This window comes from Camarhynchus parvulus, chromosome 2, assembly GCF_901933205.1.
Source record: "Camarhynchus parvulus chromosome 2, STF_HiC, whole genome shotgun sequence".
Taxonomy (NCBI): domain Eukaryota; kingdom Metazoa; phylum Chordata; class Aves; order Passeriformes; family Thraupidae; genus Camarhynchus; species Camarhynchus parvulus.
Window position 1 is genome coordinate 91,152,519 of NC_044572.1, and position 21,426 is coordinate 91,173,944.

Consider the following 21,426-nt stretch of genomic DNA (forward strand, 5'->3'; position numbering starts at 1 on the left):
AATGAAAAGTCTAGAGCATGCAACTGCAGAGTTACTGTCTCATGTTAATTGAGACATTGTAGACAGGTGTGGAACATCCTCCTTGTTTGTTGCTTCCTGGATCTCCCAGAGTTTAGCACTCTCTTTCTGATGTGGGAATTCATTACCCCTTTGGAGCAGCAAGCTTTATCTGGGTATGCACGTACAAAAGCCTGCAGCATGCCTGGTGGTTTGTATGTGAAATAATAACCTCGTGTGTGTGAAATAATAACAATAACCTCAAATGCCAATGCTGACTCTGCAGTGCCTTCACTGGAAGAATCACAGAATCAAGTAGGTTGGAGAAGGCCTCAGATCAAGCCTAACCCATGACCCAATACCATCATGTCTACTAAACTGTGGCACTCCGGTCTTTCCTTAAATACCTGCAGGGATGGTGACTCCATCACCTTCCTGGGCAGTCCATTCCAATGTTCAACTCTTTTTCAGTAGAGAAGTTCCTCCTGATGTCCAACCTCAACTACCCCTGACACATCTTAAGACCGTGTCCTCTCATCCTGTTGCTGATTGCCTGGGAGAAGAGGCCGACCCACACCTGGCTACACTCTCCTTTCAGGTGGTTGTAGAGAGGGATAGGGTCCCCCCTGAGCCTCCTTTTCTCCAGGTTAAACACCCCCAGCTCCCTCAGCTGCTCCTCACAGGACTTGTGCTTATCTGGGTGCTGGTTATTATTAATGCATTCTTCTTTCTGCTGTGGTGCCCGAGCAGCCATGCTTCAGGGGGAGGGAGTTCACCTTCACAGAACCCCAGAGTAAACCAAGGTGGAAGGGACCCACAGAAATCACCGAGTTCAGCTGCTGGTTGGGGGTATATCCTGCACACGACACCCCAAGAGCTACACCATGTGCTTGAGAGCCTTGTACAAACACACCTGAACTCAGGCTTGGCGCTGTGATCACTCCCCTGGGGATCCTGTTCCAGTGCCCAGCTACCCTCACCATGAAGAACCTTTTTCTTACCTCCAACCTGTGAAAAACGCCAATCACTTGTTTTTAAAATTTTAAAAGTTTAATAGTAATAAAATGGTTATAAAAGTAGTAATACAATAGAGTAATAATAATTTAGACAATTTGAATTAGGACAATATGACACAATAGACACAAAGAGTTATGCACGTCCGGGTACCTTTTTCTGGGCAGCACAATTGCATATTCATACACCACATACATGATGCATAAATTCCATTCAAACACAGGATTCTGTCTGGTCATCGCCAACTTCTTCCTCTGAATCCTAACAGCGCCTTCGAGGTGGGAAGAAGTTAGTTTCTTCTGATAAGAGGGCAATAAATTCTCTTTCTCTGAAAGATTTAGGTGTCCTGTGGCTGCTATCACGCCGCGAGTCCTTTCTTTAAAAAAGTATCCTACATAGCATCGTTTCTATTTTAACATTTTTTTATAACCTAAAACTGTATTTAACACACTACTTAAGAGAATTAATACAGCATTACTTTCTAACACAACAGATATCATATTCATTTTAATATTTGCGAAAAGCCAATCATAAAATACGCAGTTTTTCACAAACCCAAACCTCCCCTGACACAACCTGGGGCCATTCCCTCGGGTCCTGCCCGCCGGTCGCCACAGAGAAGCGATCAGTGCCTGCCCCTCCTCTTCCCCTCACGGAGCCGCAGTCTGGGCGCTGCGTTCCCGTCGGGCCGGGGGCGCCGCCGGCACCCCCGGGGCCGCCCCTCCTGCAGGGGGCGCCAGCGCGCGCGGCCGCGGCGGAAGCGCGCGTGCCCCCGGCGCGCGGGGCGGGCGCTGGCGGCGCTACTCACGTGGGCGGCCGCTTCCGGGCAGGCGCTCGGCGGGGGCGGAAGCGGGGCTGGCGCTGCCGCGCGCGTGGTTGGTGAGTGAGGGAGCGAGCGGCCGCGCGCGGGCGGGGCGGGAGGAGGCGGACGGGGAGCGGGATCGCGATTCCGAGCCCGGCGCGGTCCCTCTCGGTCCTGCCCTGCTCGCCGGGGCCGCCGCGCTCGCCCGGCCCCTGCGCCAAGGGCCGCCCGCCTTTTGTGCGACCCGCCCTCCCCTCACGTTCCTGCGCCAGGGAGGCGGCGGGAAAAGCGGGAGCCGCGGCGGCGCGGGCCGGGTGCCGCTCCCGGGGAAACCGGCGGCATCGTCTCCGTTGCGCGCCGCCGCCTCTGCCCCACCTCCCCCGGCGGCTTCTCCTCCCCGCCGCTCCCGCCTCGCCCGGCGCTGCCGGGGGCCGAACTCGCGGCCTCCCCGGCGGCGGGTCGGCACTGACGCGCCTTTATTTGAACGCCTCGCAGAGCGACTGGAGCGGGGCGGAGGGAAGCGGCACTCGGGGAGCGAGCCGAAGGATGTCCCGGGACGGCGAGGAAGGCAGCGTGACCGCCTAGACCCGCGGGAGGAGCGGCCGCTCCGGCGCTCGGGTACAGCGAGCGCGGCGCGGGGTCGGGCGGTGCGGTGCGGTCCGGTGGCGGCGGCGGGGGATGCGCTGCCGGCGCGGGAGCCGCGCGGAGGTGATCGCCTGTAAGTATCGCTGTGCTGTGCCGGGAGAGAGCTCGCCCGCGGGGAGATCCTTACCAGATCGCAGGAGTCGGTTAGGGCGTGTGCCTTGCCTTCGGGTTTCTCAGGATTTTCCTGACTGAGCAAGGTTGTGAGGTTCCCGAAGGATGCCGCTTGAGAGCTGCGAGGGAATGAAACCAGAATCATTTAGTTGGAAAAGAGCTCCAGGATCATCGGGTCCTACCTGTAACCAAATGTTTTTTCTGAGCCTGAGATGAGGGTGCCCGAGTGACATCGGAAGTGGTCTCTGAAAAGCGATGCATGCTACTTTATGTTTAAGGAACCGTGCATCAATTGAACGTTGTTTTAATGTTTTGGATTGTAAAACCGTGTTAGTGCTTAACTGTTAAGTGCTCAGTCTTGCTGGAGGAGGGCCAGGTGAAAATACACAGAATCACAGATTAATTAGGGTTGGAAGGGACTTCTGGAGATCATTTAGTCCAGTCCTCCTGCCAAGGCAGTATAAACTAGAGCAGGTGACATAGGAATGCATCCAGGTGGGTTGGCTTGTCTCCAGAGACCTTCCTGGGCAGCCTGTTCCAGTGCTCTTAGACCCTTAAAGTAAAGAATTTCTTCTTCGTGTTGAGGTGGAATTTCTTGTGTTTTGGTGTATGGCTGTTGCTCCTCATCCTGTTGCTGGGCACCACTGAAAACACTCTGGCACCATCCTCTTGGCACCCATCTTGGAGAAATTTAAACGCAATAATGAAATTCCCTCTCCGTCTTCTCCAGACTAAACAGGCCCAGCTCCCACAGTCTCTCCTCGTAAAATGCAGTTTGTGTCCAAGGCAGTTGTTTCAGCAAGAAGTTTCATTGAAATGGTTACATAATTTCATCAGCTGCAGACAGTTATGCCTGATGTCTTATTATATAGCCGCTGTGGTGCTTACATCCTTATATTTTGTAACGATTTTATCCTTTGGTATGGCATGGTACATATGAATTGGAAACAGATAGGCTTAGATTACCAGTTATTCTCAGAATATTTATTGTGAGGTAAACTGTGCTGCTTTTAGTAGGAGAAAGGATATTTTACAAGCCTCCTCCTTTAAAAGAACGTAGTTGACTCTGTTCAGTTGTGTGCACACCTGTATTGTGAATTTTTTATGCTGATTGGGAGCCAGACATCTACTCCTGTAAAAGCAAACCTTGGAAGTGGAAATTATTTCTATGCCAAAAGCTTCTAGCTGTTTCTATATATCAAGTGGTGAAATTCTTGTAATTCTTTCCTAAAAAGATGCATACGGTAAAAATCAAACATTTATAAAGCCATGGTTGTTGTAGTTGGACACGAAAGGACTTTTTCTTTTGGCACCAGGCTCCAAGTTTTATAAAAGCCTTTTAAGTTGATAGGAAATTGCACTTCAGTTAAAGTCTTGCATATAATTTTTAACCTAGTGTGTGAAAAGCAGAAATTAAATTGTAGTCACATGTTGGTGTAATCAGTTGTTTAAATTGTTTTAAAAATGATAGAAAATGACAGGTTGTTTTAAAACATTTTTAATGATTATCCTGATGATGTATATATGAAATACTCTTGTACAGCACAAATTTCAACTTGAAGTCCATTGGGAAAATCAACTGTAGGAATGATGATCGCATCCACTAGAAGGGAATCATTGTTTGGATGTGTTTTTTAGAAATTTCTCGGTTTAGTCAGTTGTATTGTTGGGATTTTTGGCTTGGGTTTTTCTTGATTCAGTTTTTTTGGTTGGGGAAAGTGGATGGTGGTTTGTTTGGGGATTTTTTGAGAGGATTAAATAAATCTGTGGTGTAGTGTTTGTTGGGACCTTTTCAGTGTGTTCATTTTTTTTAACTTGGTAGAAGTAAGTGTACTTCAGTATCAAAACAGGTAGAAGAAAACCAAAAAGCTGTTTAGAAACTTATGGGGGTTTTAATTGGTTTAGTTATTGTGCCTCTACTCCAGTATGTTTGTACAGCTTACAAGTACAGTGGCTCAGATATCTCATTTCTTATGCCTTATTAAAAATGTCTTTGTTTTCCTTTTTTTTTAGTCTGTAGTTGCCCATTTGACCTCTTCTTTCCCCCTACTTCTAGTTATATTTAAATGCACAGACTGGTATTTTCAGTGTAAGTTTTCTTAGGTGTTTTGTGTCCTTTTATTGGTGAAGGCCTGTTTAAACCTGTGATTGTCCTTGTGCAGGCTGTGTGCTGTTAGTGATGGACTTGGTGAGCAATATACAATTGAAGGGGAATGGTTCACTGAGCTCCTTGGCTTGACAAGAACTGAGTATGTAAAAAGTTGCTTTGTTGGCAGGAACTTTTTAAAACAAAACCAAATCAGCAACTTAATTCTTGGTAAAGCAGTGGCAGATGCAGATATCTGGATGCTTTATGATAAAGTAGTTCTCAAAGCAAAGACTGCCAAAGGAGGAGCAGAATGTTTTCTGGACACTGGAAGAGCAGCTGCATGGAATCAGTCTGCATGTCTGTTTAGTCTAGCATCTTGTCTCAGGAGTGGACACTCAGTTATGCATAGACAAAAGAATGAAAACAGTAGCTGTTGTTAGGAGGTTGCTGCTCTTTGGTGGAAAAACTACTTTTGTTTTGTATTTAATCAGATTAAATTCTCTTTTTGCAGAGAATCAGAATGACTAAAAAAAGGAAACGTCAGGAGGATTTCCAGAAAGTGAAATTCAAAGTTGGGAAAAAAAAGCCTAAGCTAGAGAATGCAACTGATACTACCTTCAAAACAAAGGCCATACAAATTCCTGAGCAGCTTAAAGAAGATGGAGTGCTTCCTACACAAAATAGAAAACTTAACATAAAGGTATGCTGTGATATTGCATTCTGAAATGACAGAAAATTGCTTGCCTTTTGTCTAGGTTGACTATGTTTACTGCAATTTGGGAAAAAACATTTATAAAAAAAGTAAATAAATGCAGTGGGCTATCTGAATGCAGCCTCGTTTTAAAACAATCTTGTATTTCTCTGGGGGTTGGATTTGTTTTACTTTCTTTGTGTCATCTTCTGTCTCTTGCAGCTCTGTGCTTAAATGGAGGAAGGCTTTTCAGGCAGGGGTTTTGTAGTTCTGCTTTTGAGAACAAGAGTGAGAGGACTTTCCTTTGGTCATCACTCTGTTGAGTCAGTGGGGTTGTGCATAAACTTAAGAATGAGACCTAAGGACAAGTCATTATATCTTGTTTTTCCTATCACTGAATTCTGAATATTTGTTAATTGTTGTGCTATAAAATGCATACCATGTTCGTTCTAAACCGATTTACTATTATGAACAGCAGTACATCATAAGAATATTCTGTATTTTTAAGTATTTAGGAAAAATGTGCAGAAAATACATGGGGGAAGTTTGAACATTAAAATAATAATGATGGCAAGTGTATATATTTGTTTCCTTACAGGATCTGCTCTCACAGATGCATCACTATAGTCCTGGGGTTAAGCATAATGCACTTCTCGGACTCAAAGAACTCCTGTCTCAGTATCCCTTTGTAATTGATGCACACCTTTCCAGTATAATAAGTGAGGTGGCAGCTGTGTTTACAGACAAAGATTCCAGTGTCAGAGGAGCAGCTGTTCACCTGCTGCAGTTCTTGGCTTCAAAAATAAGAGCGGAACAGATTGCTCCATTTTTTCCTTTGGTAAGTGCCCATCTCTCTAGTGCCATGACTCATATCAGTGAGGGAATTCAGGAAGATTCATTGAAAGTCTTGGATGTTTTATTGGAAGCATACCCAGCTCTTCTTACAGACCGCAGCATTATATTGTTGAAGAATTTTGTAGAGCTTATTTCTCACCAGCAACTCTCAAAAAGACTGAAAAGCAGGGACAAACTTTCGTGGATGCTGTCTGTTAACCCAAATCGCAGAGTAACTTCTCAGCAGTGGAGGTTGAATGTACTTACTAGGCTCAAGAAGTTTCTCCAGGCAGTGGTAGATGGATCCAGTGATACGGAGGATGAAGGGCTTCAAGAGCAGAAGGACAACTCTCATTCTGTGAGGAACCCAATATGTATTAGTTGGAAGCTCCATGCAAATAATCAGCAACCTATACAACTGTTTGAAAATGGTGGCTTACGACCAAAGATCAACTCATCATTTAGACTGAGGTGAGAAAATGTTAACTAGTTTGGGAATTTAAGCAATTAAATTGTGTGATCACAATTTAATTTTTTTTGTGGGATTGTCCCTTAGCCATATTTCAGGACACTTAGTGTAATGTGTAGTGTACTGCAGAGGCTGGATAATACAGGAATACTCGACAGATAACTGTATTGTGTATATCAAGAACCTTTCCATTATAAAGGCTTTATTTTATGCTATTAATGATAATTTTGGATTACCAGCTCTGTTGGGATATTTTTGGAATGCAAACTGACAGCTTCTTGCAGGATATCTAACAGACCTAGGGACAAGTAGGCAAATTTCTTTGTGTGACATGTAAGCTTGTTTGTGATAATGAATTTCACTGAAATTTTGTGCTTTTACCTTCAGGAGTCTGTCATAAGCTTAGGAGTGTGTTATCTTTGACTGTAGCTCCTTTTAAAAAGGACAGCAGGATGGGATGTGTCTGGTGGTATGAAGTTCTGCTGAGTTTCAAATTCTAGATATTTTAATCACTTCGCTTTTTATATTTTCTCTGTGGATGAAAGATGTCTTGGCTGAGACATGCTGATGAATATGAAAGGAAGCATAGTGTGCTTAGTCACAGAAAGGTTTGTGTGGGTTTCAGTAGTACTCTAAACAGATGTGAGCTGAAGTTAAGGGAAAAATAAACAGCTGTTTGGATTCCTCTCTGATTCACCCACTAGAGGTGAACCTCCCACCTCACTTTATGGTGCTTTTTGAACATTGGCATCCTCATATGCATTACTATGGATGTTACATACCTGCTGGCAGGAGACCTGGAATGGTGACTTAAAAAATGGAAGCAGTTTAGCTGTTACATAGCTCTGTTCCCTGTGGATACCAAGGTGGTTTGAAGAAAAAACACAATCCTTGTTTTACTGCTGGAGTAGACAAAATAAGAGGTATAAAGCAGTTGTACCAAATTCATCTAGGAAGTCAGTGGCAAAAAGGGGGATTAAACCCACAGCCTACTCCATTACTATGTCCATCTTATATCTTTGAAGGAATGAAGGACAGAAGAAGAGGTGTTCTCTCTGAATACACAGGTTGACCTGAATTGGCAGGTGTTTTCCATCTGTGTCAGGGAGAGGCATCCATTCCTGCTCTCCTAGGCTTCCTCTTTGGAGGTAGCATATTACTTATGGTAGGTATAGGAAACATATTAAGCTAAGTAAGAAGGTCAGCTTATTCTCCTAAAAGTGGTTGTCAGCATAAATGTTCAGTCGTGACCAGCAGTATCTGCTGCAGGTGAGATTTTAGCTGGCAGCTAAAATCACAACTGAACATCACCAACTAGGCTGGTGATGCCCCCTTGAGGCAGGGGAAGGGTTCAGTGCTGAGCACAGAACAGTCCTATTGAGTTCCTCTTTGCAGTCAGAAGCACACAGTTGTGGACCACTGTGTGTCAGAGGATGCTTGTATTGTGCCCTGGGTGATATGCAGTGTGTGATGTACCAGTCCGTGTAATAGCTGAAGATGCATTGTATCCAAGGTCTAGGAAAATAAACTTTACATCTGGTGTCACCTGAATTGGATTCCGCTTTTCTGAGGAGCTAGATTTTGGTGGAACATCGTGATGTGCTTCTGGTTATAAATACTTACAAAAAGATGTTTGCAAGCATGAGGAGGAGCCAGAAGAATAGAAGGAAACATGGCTAGAATCCAAGGCGAGATTGGCAAAGCAAGCTGATGGCAGCAGAACAGAAGAATAGAGAGGGAAGGATCATCTGCTGAAGGTACTAAAATGTTCTCATTTTATTGCATTTGTGCATATTTTTGGTGTATTCATTTTTCACAAGGGTACAGCTTGTTTTGGTGACTATGTGTGAAGTTCCAATAGTGAAGAGTTGTGGTGCTGGTTTTTGTATTGGCCACTGAAATAATTTCTAATAATCTCAAGGTGTTTAATTCTGTCACTTCCAATCCCAGTTGTTGCCTTTTATAGCCATTCCCAGGCCTCTGCTATGGCCACTACTGCAAGGACAGAAACTAGTTGTAATAAGAGCTGCAATACTCTGTGTGTGTGTGTTTTTAAAGTCAAATAGTCATGTCTATGACTAGCTAAGGATAATGAGTTGACCAAACCATAAGTAATTATTTGCAGAGTGTGTGTGTGTATTGGTGGTCTTGTCACTAATACTCCAAGTAAATTTCAGCTTTGTTTTTCCAAACTGCATAATAGCATACTAAATTTTTCAAGTTCCTGTATCTATTTAATCTTGCAAGCTCATTGGACAGGGCTGACATATCAATGATAACCTAGTGATAATGGAATGAGATTTTCTGAATCAGTTTGCAGTATTACTGTGTAATAAAAAGGATAGATTCTGAGCTTGGAATGCTGGATGATTCAATGATGCAAATCTTAAGAGTTTGTTATCTTCTGTTGTGTGGTAGATCTTCCTACTGTGTATAAATTAAAAATTGCAGTGTATTAGGAAATTGTTAGAATGTATTCTCTGCATTATGTGCTGACTGTGCTGCTTTTTGCATCAAACTCATTGCAGGTGTGGAAAAACAGAAAGGCTTCACAACTCAAATGTGGTGGTACCAAGGCGTGTTTTTTTTTTTGACCGGAAGAGAAACTGTTGAGCTTCAGGTTCTGCTGAGAGTTCAATATGAAGCTGCAGAGAAAAGCAAAAATGACTTGAGAAACTGAAATGGAAGATGAAGCATAGCCAATAAATATGTACATGTGCATCGAAGAGAAATGGAGAATGCAGTTCACTTGGCGTGCTGTGTGTTTGCTGCATTTGGCAGTGCACACAGAAAAGGAGGACAAGTAACCTGGCTTAAACTGCGAGCCACAAAAACTTAACTTCCAAAGACTTTTCCTGTTTTAAAGACCAGCAAGTTATTTCCTTGTTTTCTATTTCTTTTATGCTTCCTTTGACTTCCCTTTGCTGAATTTCTGTTGTCTTCTTATTTTCAAATGGCAGATGTTTACATGATTTTTTGTTTGGTCCTGCTGTATAAAAATACTGGCATTTTAAAGACAAATGGCAGCTTAGGGGGCACACAAATACCTTGTAGCTCCCTTCAATAGTATTTCATTCTGATATGAAGGTAATATGCTTTGCAGTGTTTCTAAAAGTCACCCTACCACTCAAGAGTAGTGATAGTAGATTTGTGACAGCGCAATTGCCATCAAACCTGCCCAGGTCAAGTGAAATCAAATGAATGCTGGACAGATTGCTATAAGACTTTGTCATCATCAGTTACTGGCACCTAAAATGTATTTTGCACTTTTATTGTTAACTCTGAATATGTGGAGCAATCTTACCTTGAGAGATAGGGGCTTCTTCTGCAGGGGTGCATGAAAGCTATGCTAAGAATTCTTACCCCAATGCTTCCAGCAGCTAGGAGGAGTACCCCTTTTGGGACTAATTATTCCTTTTTCCATTCCTTGTTTCAGAAAAGTACTGAAATAGTTGTGTGTTACACTTCTGTAGAAGTCTTTCAGCGTGGATTACCAGCTCTTCAGGTTTCATGCACTATTCACTTTTTAATTGGGAGATTTTTGTGTTCCTTAAATAAATTGCTGGAATTCCAGAGTTCTGCTGTAATATCAGGTGTTTTTTAGAAAAGAAATTACTAAAGACTACTACTTCAGAACTATTCCAGCCAATTACTGAAATTTCAGACTCTCATCTGAGAGCATAATCCTGTCACAGTATAGCATTTACAGGACAGCCTCACTTTTTCAATCAGATTATAGTCTTGGTATCAAAAGGCTTTAGAATTCATTGTGATTGTAACTGAAAGATGGGATTTGTCTGTTGTATTTGAGATGACTGAGAGTTAAAAAGTCTGAGATAGAACCACTCACCTTAAACTTTCTAGTCTGAAAGAAGCCGGTGTCTACTGCAGTGCCTGCACTACAGAAGGGAAGTAAGGCAAAAAACCAAACAAATAAACCAAATTCTATTTATTGGATATGTTGGTTGCTGCAGTTAAAGCTAAGCTTTATGAAATTTTAACATGTTTGATAATTGTAGTAAGTAAAAGTAAAGCAAATTTTTTTTCTTATGATCAGTTATGTTTCCACTTATCCCTTTTATTTTGTGGTGGAGATCTAATTTCTCTCCCTCATCTTGCCTTCATTGAAAAATAGCTTGTATTTGTCTCACACTTTGTTTTTTCTCCCTGTTCCTTATCCACGTCATTAATAGCTGGGTTTTGGTTTGGTTATTTTCTTGATACACTGATATCAACTAGAGGGAAATGCCCGAATAAAATTACGATGATTTGTATTATAGATGATGGCAGCAACATGTAGCTAGAAGGATAGAACTAATAGAAGATATAACTAATAGGATAATTTGGAGGTGACTAGGGAAAACTGCTTTACCTCTTCAATATGAAATTAAAATACTTGTCAACAAAACTTCTGCAGGTCTGTTGAAAGTTTTCCAGTTCCTATTTTGAGTGTATATGTAAAGAAAAATGACTTGGAGATGATCACTGAAATAAAAGGGAGTTTAGCAGGAGGTTCAGTGTGCTAATCTTATGTATGTTAGGAGATTAGAATTACGATAGGAATTCCCTGCCATGAATTAGGAAACAAAATCACAATGGAAAACAATTTTACAAATGATCGATTGAAACTGTTGTTGCCTTTTTTTAAGGAATCTGTACTCGTTAAAATTAACAGGATTTATCCAGGGTTTTAGTTCATTTAAAGAATCTTCTTTTCAAATTGGATACAAATTCAATTGCTTGAATTTGTAGTAGTGTGTAGTAGCAGTGTTGGGTCATAACTGCTGATTATCCTTTCAGAGACACAAGGTGTTTTTTGAGTAGGGAAGAAAAAGAGTTGCTTTTCTTGATTTCTGGGAGATATTATATTAATTTAAACTGTATCTTAGTTTTTAAAAATTTTTAACTTCCTTATCAGATAATTTTCTGTTTAGTTGCCTTTCAGAGCATAGTAGCTAAACATCAGATGGGAACCAAAGATATATTTTTACAGGAACACTTTTTTCCACATTTGATATGAAAAACATTGTGTTTATTATAGTTGGAGATTGTTATTAAGTGTAATAAACCTCATGCATTTGACAACACCTTGTAGTCAGCTTCATTATTTTGTTTTAATGAGCTTAAAAGGTTTTTTTTATTATTTTGTTGTGCTGAATATAATTAATTCCTTACCGTTGGTTGAAAGTGATAGGATAATGCATATTGTATTTCTCCATTTCATAGACTTTACATGTAACAATGGGGAAAGAAATACTGAAATCTAAGAAGTTGTTAAAGAAGCACACAAAGTTGCAGGGAGACTTGGGAGCAGGTTTGTTGTAGATGGTTTGAACTCCCTTTTTTTCCATACTGAAATATCTAGCAAGAAGGCCAGTAAATGTTTAATGTGTTAAAAAAAGTAACTTTTCCCATTATTTAGAAACCAGAAAAATGGTACTATTGTAATCTTGTTTTGAAAGGTGTGATCTTTATCTTTTTATGCTCTTTTGCTTTTGTTGTTTAGGTCTCTGACAAGTGTAATGGACAGTGCAGAAAAAGGCCTGTCCTCGGCTGAAAACTTAAAAGGTTTTATTGAGATAATAATTCCATTACTGATTGAGTGCTGGATTGAAGCATCTCCTGCACAATCAGCTCCCATTCTTGGAAACCTTTTGGAATCAGAATCTCAGCAGCTCATGCAGCAAGTTCTTAGCATAATACATTTATTATGGAAACTCACGAAGCGACACGATGAAACATACAAAATGGTAAGGGAGAAATGATCCATGGCATAATGACGACAGTTGATTTTGTTTTGATTAGAAGCTAGTGGTTTGGTGATTTGAAGTACTGAAGACACTTCATTAAGAGAGAAAAAGCCTAGGTGTTGAGTAGATTTTGAATCTGGATTTTGTTGCTTTCTACTGTAGAAAAGAATCTGTTGAACTGAGCCAGGAGTTCAGTAAATAGTCTCCAGGAATCCTCCTTGTCTGCAGCACAAATTTTTGAAACTGGAAATGGTAATGGAGGAGAGGAGCATTTTGTCTCTCAGATAACCTCTAGAATATAAATTGGAACCAAGTGTAGAATGGGGTTGTTTTTTCCTTGTCTTGGTGTGTTGGAAAATTTCTTGGGGGTGGGGGAATGAACAAACCATAAATGTTTGGAAAGGTGGAAGATAATGGTGGTTTGAGATCCTGTAATTGCTTGGTGCAATCTGTGTTGCTGTGTCATGATTGGTGGGATCATAAGACATTGGATCAAAAAGGATTTTAGGAAGTATCCTCTGAAATAGTTTTTTTTTTTCCCCAGGTTATTTTCTCTGTATTTTACTTAGATAACTGAATTGCTTATTTTGCTGACTTTTGCTGCTTTTCCAAAAATTTTGCAAATTGGAAAATTTGCAACTATTGAGTAGTTGGAAGAAATGTCTTGACAGCTCTTGGTTTAACCTGTGTATAGGACTGTAGGTCCCTTTGTGAAATGAAAAGCTACACATAGGGTAATCACTGGAAAACATTTGTAGAATCATTATATTAGACCAAAGTTACCAAACATACCCAGCTTTGAGGGATGGATTCAGTGTGTCTGAGCAAAGCACACTGTTCCTCTTTTTTCTTCATCATCTTTTCTAGAGGCCCTCTTGGAAATGGGTAAAAAACAGGTGCTTGAACTGGTAGATTCCTGTGGCAGCCTCCTGTCCCTAGCGTTTTTCTGAAGGATCCTGGACAACTGCTGCCCTTAGCCCTAGGGTGCCTGTGGTTTGGTTACGTGAATGGCATGCTCCTCTGTCAATATATGAACTGGTTTGGGTACACGTAGTTGGATTATGACCTTAAGTTTTTGTGGGGAGAAAAAAATCTGAGGTTCATACAACTTGTTTTTTGGTGGAGCAAATTTCATTTTAGATTAATGGTTTGTTTTGTCTTTATAGTTACCATTATATACAAAATGCATTCAAATGGCACAGTTTGAAAATGAAAGCTTTGCTTACTTAATAGCCCTTGGGCTTACAGGCCAAAGTGGTTATTATAGTCACTGTGGAAAACCACTCTGAATATGCTTGGTGGAAAGCTATTGATTTTTCAAATAGTTTAATGGTCATTCTCTGCTCTTAATAGTCGAATATCGAAAAGATTATTCTGCCTGATCAATTTGATAGCAATGCAGGCTTTTTTAGTGGTGAGTTCTGCTGGACACTTTGTGGAATGGTGACTGTCTGCTAACCTGCAAAGAAGTATTGGAGTATGTTTTAATGGAAAACTCAGAACAGTGATTGCACGTTAAACAGAGTCCACTCTGATTTTAAGAACTCTGATAAATTGTTATAGAAGTACTTTCATTCAGATCTGTAACTCAGATTAGTATTGCATATATCCACGTAAATATGTGCTAAAGTGGTTCAGTTAGCAACATGTTGTTACTCAACATTAACTTAAGAGCATCTTGTTATACTCCCTTGTTTTGTGGACCTTCATGCACAGCACTTGAAAGTAAAGGTTTATAAACAACTTGGAATCAGAAGGTAAAGTTCCTAGTTTCATTGATTCCAATAATGAATTTTAGGACATAATTGTCTGGATTTATTTAATTTGCTGCCACGTTTTCTGTCTATCATCTGCTTTCCTTAACAGGAACTATGGCTTCGAATGAATTACCTTGTTGATTTCAAGCACCACTTCATGCGTCATTTTCCTTATTCTTTACAAGATACAGTAAAACACAAAAAGAAAGATCCATGCAAAAGGTAAGAGTAAAATCAATGTCATGTACCAGCTTTTAACTTCATAAGAGAAGTGGGACAATGTGACTCACGTCCTTTATCAAATATTAAGTTTTTAATGGTGGAAAAGAAAACTTTATTACTCATTGAATATCTGTGGAAATGCAGTTATAGGAAGGTTGCACTGCTTCAAACTGAGACGTTTTAGTTGTTCTTTGTAAAAGTATTGTATAGGAAGTTGTCTGAATAGCATCCAGTAGAAAATTAAGTGCTGCCTTAGGGAAGTGAAAGTATTTTATTCAACTCTTGATCTGGAATTTGCATATTGCTAAATGGTGATTGTTTTAGGCTGACTGGTTTCATATTTCTGCATGTTTTCTTCAGCTGACTGCTTGCTGAATTACATTAAACATACCCCAAACATCCTTTTCACCTCCATATAGTCTTCTCTAGTTGAATTATGGGGCTGGGTGAGGACAGCTTGGAGGGGAGATGGGCACACTGTGGCTGTCCTGTAGGGCAAAGCAGTACTGCAGCAGAAGCCAAACACACATTTCTTCACTACTGAGCTGTCAGAACAGATGCACTAATTCTGTTTTGCTACAGGCCAGTAGTAACTTGTCTCCATTCTCAGCTCCCAGATGTGAGACTAAATTCATGCTAAAGTTGTTCTGAAATCATTCTGCACCTTTGCAGTCTATGTAGAACACTGGTGTTTGTACAAGGGGTATCAGCTGTTGTCCATTTTTATTTCAAAAATAATTTTTTGAAATCTTTCTGTTCTCCCCCCCTCCTCTCCTTAGCAACAGGAACTGTATGAAATCCTCAAACAACATCGACCATCTTTTACTGAATTTAACCTTGTGTGACATAATGGTTTCATTAGCAAGTGCTTCAACACTTCAGACAGACTCTGGGTGGCTGGACATGATAAGGAAATTTGTGACAGACACTCTTCAGGATGGCAGCAAGTTGAATAGCAAGCAAGTGAACAGATTGCTTGGGGTGACTTGGAGACTAATGCAAATACAGCAAAACAAGGGTAAGATGAGTAGTTTCTGGAAAGCAAAATTATGCACTGACAAAGCTTTGAGTTGTTTCAGCATTTTAATGCTGCACTTTATGTTCTCAGTTGTTACATCAAAATGCATTTTGTCATAGAGGTAAAATGAATTTCATGGTGATATCCTTGAATGCAGCATTGGAGACTTTGTTTTTGGAATGCTTTTGGAATGCTTTTAGATTCATCCTGTTGATATCCAAAGTATGAATATATTTGTACCTGTTTTCTGGTTTTGCTTCTTAAGATACTCTTATAAATGGAAGATTAGCTTTATATTGAAAAAGTAACTACTAGACTGTAGAGGGGCATGATACTTTAATGTACCAGTCCTTATTTAAAATCATTAACACAGCTTATAGACTTTCTCAAATACTGTCAGATGACCAGTTTAGTTCTGTGGTGATGTGAAATGCCAAGATACTTTTGATGGAGGCTGCTGTTGAGTATTTTTCAAGGTGTTTGATTTGAATTCTTTTCCAAGAGAAAACATTTCCAGTTATGACTTGCAGGACCAGTCTAATATTTTAGCTTGCTTTTTTTCTTTCATTTCAAGTGCTACTTGGTTGTATTCCAAATGAGACCTTGCATATATAGAACTTCAAGAAAGGACTTTATCAGTAACCAGAAAAGTGACAGCAGTCTTTTATATTTTACCAGTGTGATAGAAATGAATTCCACATCCAAGTAGTTTAAAGAAAAGCCCTTAGCAACAGATACAATTGTTAGAGTTGTAAAATGAAAATATGTCAAATGTCCTTCAAATACATTTTGGCAGTTAGTTATATTTCCTGCCAAATCCATTTTAATTGGGAATCTGTCTATTCCCATGTCCCTGGTGACAAAGGTAATAACTGCTCATTCCTATCTGCACTTCAAATTTAGCTTGTGTTAAAGGAAAATAATAATCCAAAGTCAGGGCCTGCTGCACCACCTGAGATAAAGTAGAGGAGTTGCTACGCAGGAAAATAGCTTCCAAGTAGGTTGTTAGACTGTTAGTTATTTCAGGCTTTCTTTGTAATGAAATACTGATTTTTTTTAACTTTGCCAAACTTCTACCAAACAGTGGATAATTTAATAATTTTCTGCTGATCCTGTAGAAGTTCATTGTGAAATTAGGTGTCTCACAAAGCTGTGTCTGTTTGTGTGGATGGTTTATCTCACCCCTTCAAGATAATCCTCGTGCTGTACTAAAAACCTGACTAGGTGTCAGATTGTAATTACTCTACCAGCTGTAGAGGAGATACAGCCTTGATGTACTGGGGCAACAGGAAGGTGGTTCAACAAGGAGAAGTGCAAAGCCCTGCACCTGGAGAGGAACAATCCCATGCACCTGTACCTGCTGGGGGGCAACCAGGTGGACGCAGCTTGGCAGTAAAGGACCAGGTGGAGCCAGCAATGGGGCCTTGTGACAAAGAAGCCCAGTGGGGTCCTGGGCTGCATTGGGAGTGTTGACAGCAGGTTGAGGGAGGTAATCCTGCCCCTCTACTCTGCACTGGTGTGGCCACTCCTGGAGCAGTGTGTCCACTTTGGGGCTCCTCAGTAGAAGAGTGGCATGGACATACAGGTGAGAGTCCAGCAAAGGCTGTGAAGATGGTGAAGACGCTGGAGCTTCTCACCTGTGAGGAAAGGCTGAGTCAACTGGAAATGGGAAGATTTGGGAAGCGTCTCATCAATGTATGTAAATACTTGAAGGAGGGGTGCAAAGAAGAGGGAACCAGGCTCTTTTCAGCGGTGTCCAGTGACAGGACAAGCAGTGAAAACAAACTGAAACACGGGAGATGCTGTCTGAACATGGGGAGCACCCTTTTCACTGTAAAGATGACCAAGGCACAGGTTGCCCATAGTGATAGTGGAGTCTCCATTCTTGGAAATACTCAGAAGCCATTTGGACATAGTTGTGAGCAGCCAGATCTAGCTGATCCTCTTTCAAATGAGCTCAGTCATTCATTCCCACTCTTATCATTATGTGATTCTATGGAAGAAAAACATTCTGTCCTTGATTGGTTTTTTGATAACATTCTAGAAATTTTGAACTGTGTTGTGTCAGATGGGACTGCAAAAGATGATACATAGAAAAAAAAATAACTCTTGGTTTGTTGAAAACAATTTGACATTGAGATTAAAGCCTGGAAGGGTATGTGTTATTTAGAAGACAATGCAAAGTGAAATATGAGCCATTACAGTAAAAAAAAAAAAGCTTAGAGCACAATGGAAAATCAAAGGAGGGGAAGTTTAGATAGAAAAACCAAAAGAGCTAATGAAAAAGAGATTAGTTAAAACCATAGTGAACCTCCTGTACATTATCTTGTACAAGCATGGTTCCATTTTTCTGGATTGCCTGTTTTGAGTGGAGATTTATGCTGGGGTGAAATGCAAATATCCCCTTTCTTCTGTGAATGTGTAGAAGAGCTTGTAGCTGTGTTATCTGAAGATTTATCTCCATCACTTAAGATCAATCTTGGGACCTCTCTGTAATTAGGAGGTCTGCTCCTTTCTTGCATTTCTCAGCTATGACTTCAACAGCAGCTTGCCTGCTAGTTGTGTTTTTGATGAATTTTCTTCATGCAACGAAAGAGAGCACACTCAGTCACTTCAGAAGGAAGCTTGACATGTGCCAGTTAAAACAGAAGTATTTTAAAACCTCATGAGTTCTTCAGCTGTGTTTTGGACATCTGTATGAGTCCAAAACACAGCTGAAGAACTTTTAAAGTATTACTTTTTTAGAGTTCCTTTTAAAATTGCTTCTATTTTTAAACTTCTCAGTTCACATGAAGCAATTCAAATAGTAGGACCTGTTTTACTTAAAATGCCACAGAGTTTTAAGGAAGTGAAAATTCTACTCACTTAGAATACTTATTTATTTTTATATTTTTTCAGTTAACAGCTTATCAATTAGCTAAAAACAACATAAAGTTGTAATTGTTAGTCATTTAAGAATTACACAGTGTTCTGTTTAAAAAATGCTGTCCGAGGTGAATCTTCACCTGAAGAATACGTGAATTGAGTAAGCTAATACTCCTGATGCATTGAAAATAATTTAATAATATGTATCTTAGTTACATGAAATATTAGAATGGATTTTATTTTTCTGTTGAAAAATATGTTAGATTTTAACTTCTAAATGGCTCCTGCTTCATGCTGGCATGTGACCATGCCATTTCGGGGGATTTTTGTAGTGTGCTTTGTAGTGTGAATCCTTATATGATAACTTGAAGTTGAGTAAGAGTTTTACAGACCAGGCCTGCCTCCTGACTGGATCCACAATCATTTTTAGAAAGGAGCATTCTTGTCTGTCTCTGTGGGTGGAAGTTGCTCTCTTCAGTGTGGAACACAATATTTTATCTGGTTTTGCACACATAATTTACTAAGACTGATCTGTGTACCTGGTTGAAAAGACAGATGTTTCTGTCTGTGGTTTATGAAGATAGTAAAGTGATTGCTGCTACTTAAGTATGCCTTAATTGGATTGAATTCCTTGGGACCACAAGCTCTTCTGTGACAAAGTGAGTCAGGTCTCATACCTTTCATGTGTTGCTTAAGTTTTCAGGTTCTTTCCTATTCTTTCCAGGCTTGTCTTCTCTGAATTCAGGTATTTTTCCATGCTTTGTTAATTTTTTCATCCAGCGATTTAGTCTAGTTTCCAAAGGAAAAGTTTGGTCTCTTTTTCAGTCTGTTACAGTAAGTTCTGTGTTTGCTGGCTAATTTTAGCCAATTTGGTTACAGAGGTAAAGCTTTCAAATGTTGTGTTAAGTCTGGCGATAACACATGGTTGATGAGAGCTTCAGGGCAGGAAAGGTTGCAGGGGAGTTAGCAGTTCTTGCAGTGTCTTGCCAGCAGCCTCTTGAGGTATTTATTTTCTGGTTAATTAGCAATTGTAACTTGGAGCCAGCTGGTTCAGAGACAGGGAGAGGTGGTGAGTATGTGACAGGGAGAAGGGAATAGTGCAGAGAGAACTGAAGGCACTATGGGGTTTTAGGGAGCAGAAGTAAATGAGAACATTAGTCTGAAGTTACTGCACTAGGGGAAAAGAATTGGAAGATAGCTGTGAAAAGCAGGAATTGCTTTTCAGCTACCTTGCAACCTGTCTTCAGAAGGTTCAGAAGTTTTCACTTGCATGTTGTCTCTCTCCTTTTGTGTTTTGTTGGGTTTCTTTTTTCTTTGTTTCTTTTCTGTTTCTTTCACAAGCTGCACAAGAAATGTTGTTTCAATGGTTTAGAAGTCAGTCCAGAAGTTATTTCAAAACATTTTGGTACTTCCCTCTGGACTACAGTGTAAACAGTTGTAGATAAAGATGCCATCTCTCTGTGTGTGCACATGTATAAAATCAGGAGATTAAAAAGTATTTCTTGCAATTTTTTTTCCCAGTAGCAACGGAACCCTTGATAAAAGCAGTATATACACTGTACCAGCAAAGGAATCTGCTCTTTCCAGTTCGTACATTGCTTTTGAAATTTTTTAGCAGAGTTTACCAAAAAGAAGATTTGAGGACACAAAGAATCAGGTAAGAAAAAAAAGGCATATTGTTTTTCATTTCAAAATAGTGTATTTATTTTGGGAGTAAGAATACTGAATTTATGTGTAGATGTCATAAAACTTCATTCTGAATCTGTTTTGACACTGTGTCACTGGAATTTGAAAGTTTGTGTGCTCTGTGAAATGGAGATGTACCAGCTTAGTTGTCTATCTTAGAATAAGTACTAGATAGATGTTAATGACTTAAATTTAAGCTTGAAGTACGCTGCTACAGGTTTATTGTTACTGACTGTGTGGCTGTCAGTGGATGTGTCAAGATCATGCAACTGTAGCCATGGAGCATTTCTGTCACTTCAGCCTGAGGTCATGAGCTTGTCACTTAGTGCCTTTGTTGGTGTTCTGATAGTGGCTGTGTAGCCTTTCTGACTTACTTTCTTAAAGAAAAATCCTCTGTTGTTTTGGGGGTGTGGTTCCAAAGAGGCTGGGTTAAGTAAGTGTTCTTGTCCTTCTGGGCTCCTGATTCATCGTGGGATCTATTAGATCATGGGCAGCTTTTAGATACCTGACTTGCTTCAGATGTAGTCAGTAAGAGGAGATTATTCTCTCTATGTAATGCTGTTGCAACAGTTTTTCATTAATCAGGTGTGTCCAGATTGTCTCCAAATCTTTACCAGAATGTATTTTTCAGCCAGTCATCTAGTTCCAGGGCATGAAAACCTTAAACACAAATCTTGTGTTGATGTGTATGTGTCAGTCCTGGCTCATTTGGGAGCTGCAGGTCCTTTCCAGGTACAGTAAAGCATCTCTAAGGCTTTGGGAAGACCTTCTCTTCTCCAGGCTGAGCAACAGGAGCTCTCTCAGCCTGTCTTCATAGGAGAGGTGCTGTAGACCTCTGATGATCTTCATGGCCTCCTTGGACTTGCTCCAATAGCTACATGTTCTTCTTATTTCTGGGGACCCAGAGCTGGATGCAGGATGCCAGGTGGGATCTCACCTGAGCAGACTAGAGGAGCAGAGTCCCCTCCTTGACTTTCTGCCCACACTGCTTTTGATAGAGCCCAGGACACAATTGACTTTCTGGGGATGTGATCTGTTTCTGCCACTAAAAAAATCAAACCTCAGGTCTCTCAGAAGTTATGGCATCTGCTAACACAGTCAAGTTTTGGGAAAATTACTCCCTTCTACAACTTCTTTGCTTTGTTACATCTTCTGTTGTAGTAATGCCTGAGTACATGTAATTAGATCTACAGCCAGAAATAATCTAGTGCTATGCTCTGAACATTATAAAAAGTGTAGAGAATATGAAAGACAGGGAAAAACACTTGGGAATATCCCTGTTTTCTCCTCTTTTCACACAGAGTGAAAAAGAGATCTTCATACTAATTAATTTCCCTGAGGTTACATAACCACTGTTCTCTGTACTTACCTGAAAGTCTTGGGCATCTCATTCAGTTTCATGTGATCATATGACCATCTGGAAAGTTTTAACTTTCTATCTTTAGACATCACAAATAGCAGTAGTTTTGCTGCTGT

The 21,426-nt window shown here is 40.4% G+C and overlaps 1 protein-coding gene across 3 annotated transcripts in view; it reads left to right on the forward strand.

Annotated features, from left to right (window-relative positions):
• The first annotated feature begins 2,307 nt into the window (after positions 1-2,307).
• Positions 2,308-21,426, forward strand: part of TEX10 (testis expressed 10) — a 54,452-nt gene continuing 35,333 nt past the window's right edge. The window contains exons 1-7 of one of the 3 annotated variants that reach the window (XM_030971089.1): positions 2,308-2,431; positions 5,170-5,358; positions 5,948-6,654; positions 12,159-12,402; positions 14,269-14,381; positions 15,161-15,399; positions 19,786-19,921. In XM_030971089.1, the coding sequence (XP_030826949.1) occupies positions 5,179-5,358; positions 5,948-6,654; positions 12,159-12,402; positions 14,269-14,381; positions 15,161-15,399; positions 19,786-19,921 (1,619 nt within the window). In that variant the 5' untranslated portion in view covers positions 2,308-2,431; positions 5,170-5,178. Of the gene's footprint in view, positions 2,532-5,169; positions 5,359-5,947; positions 6,655-12,158; positions 12,403-14,268; positions 14,382-15,160; positions 15,400-19,785; positions 19,922-21,426 lie in introns of all 3 variants that reach the window. The other 2 variants (XM_030971088.1, XM_030971090.1) reach the window with 2 other exon arrangements.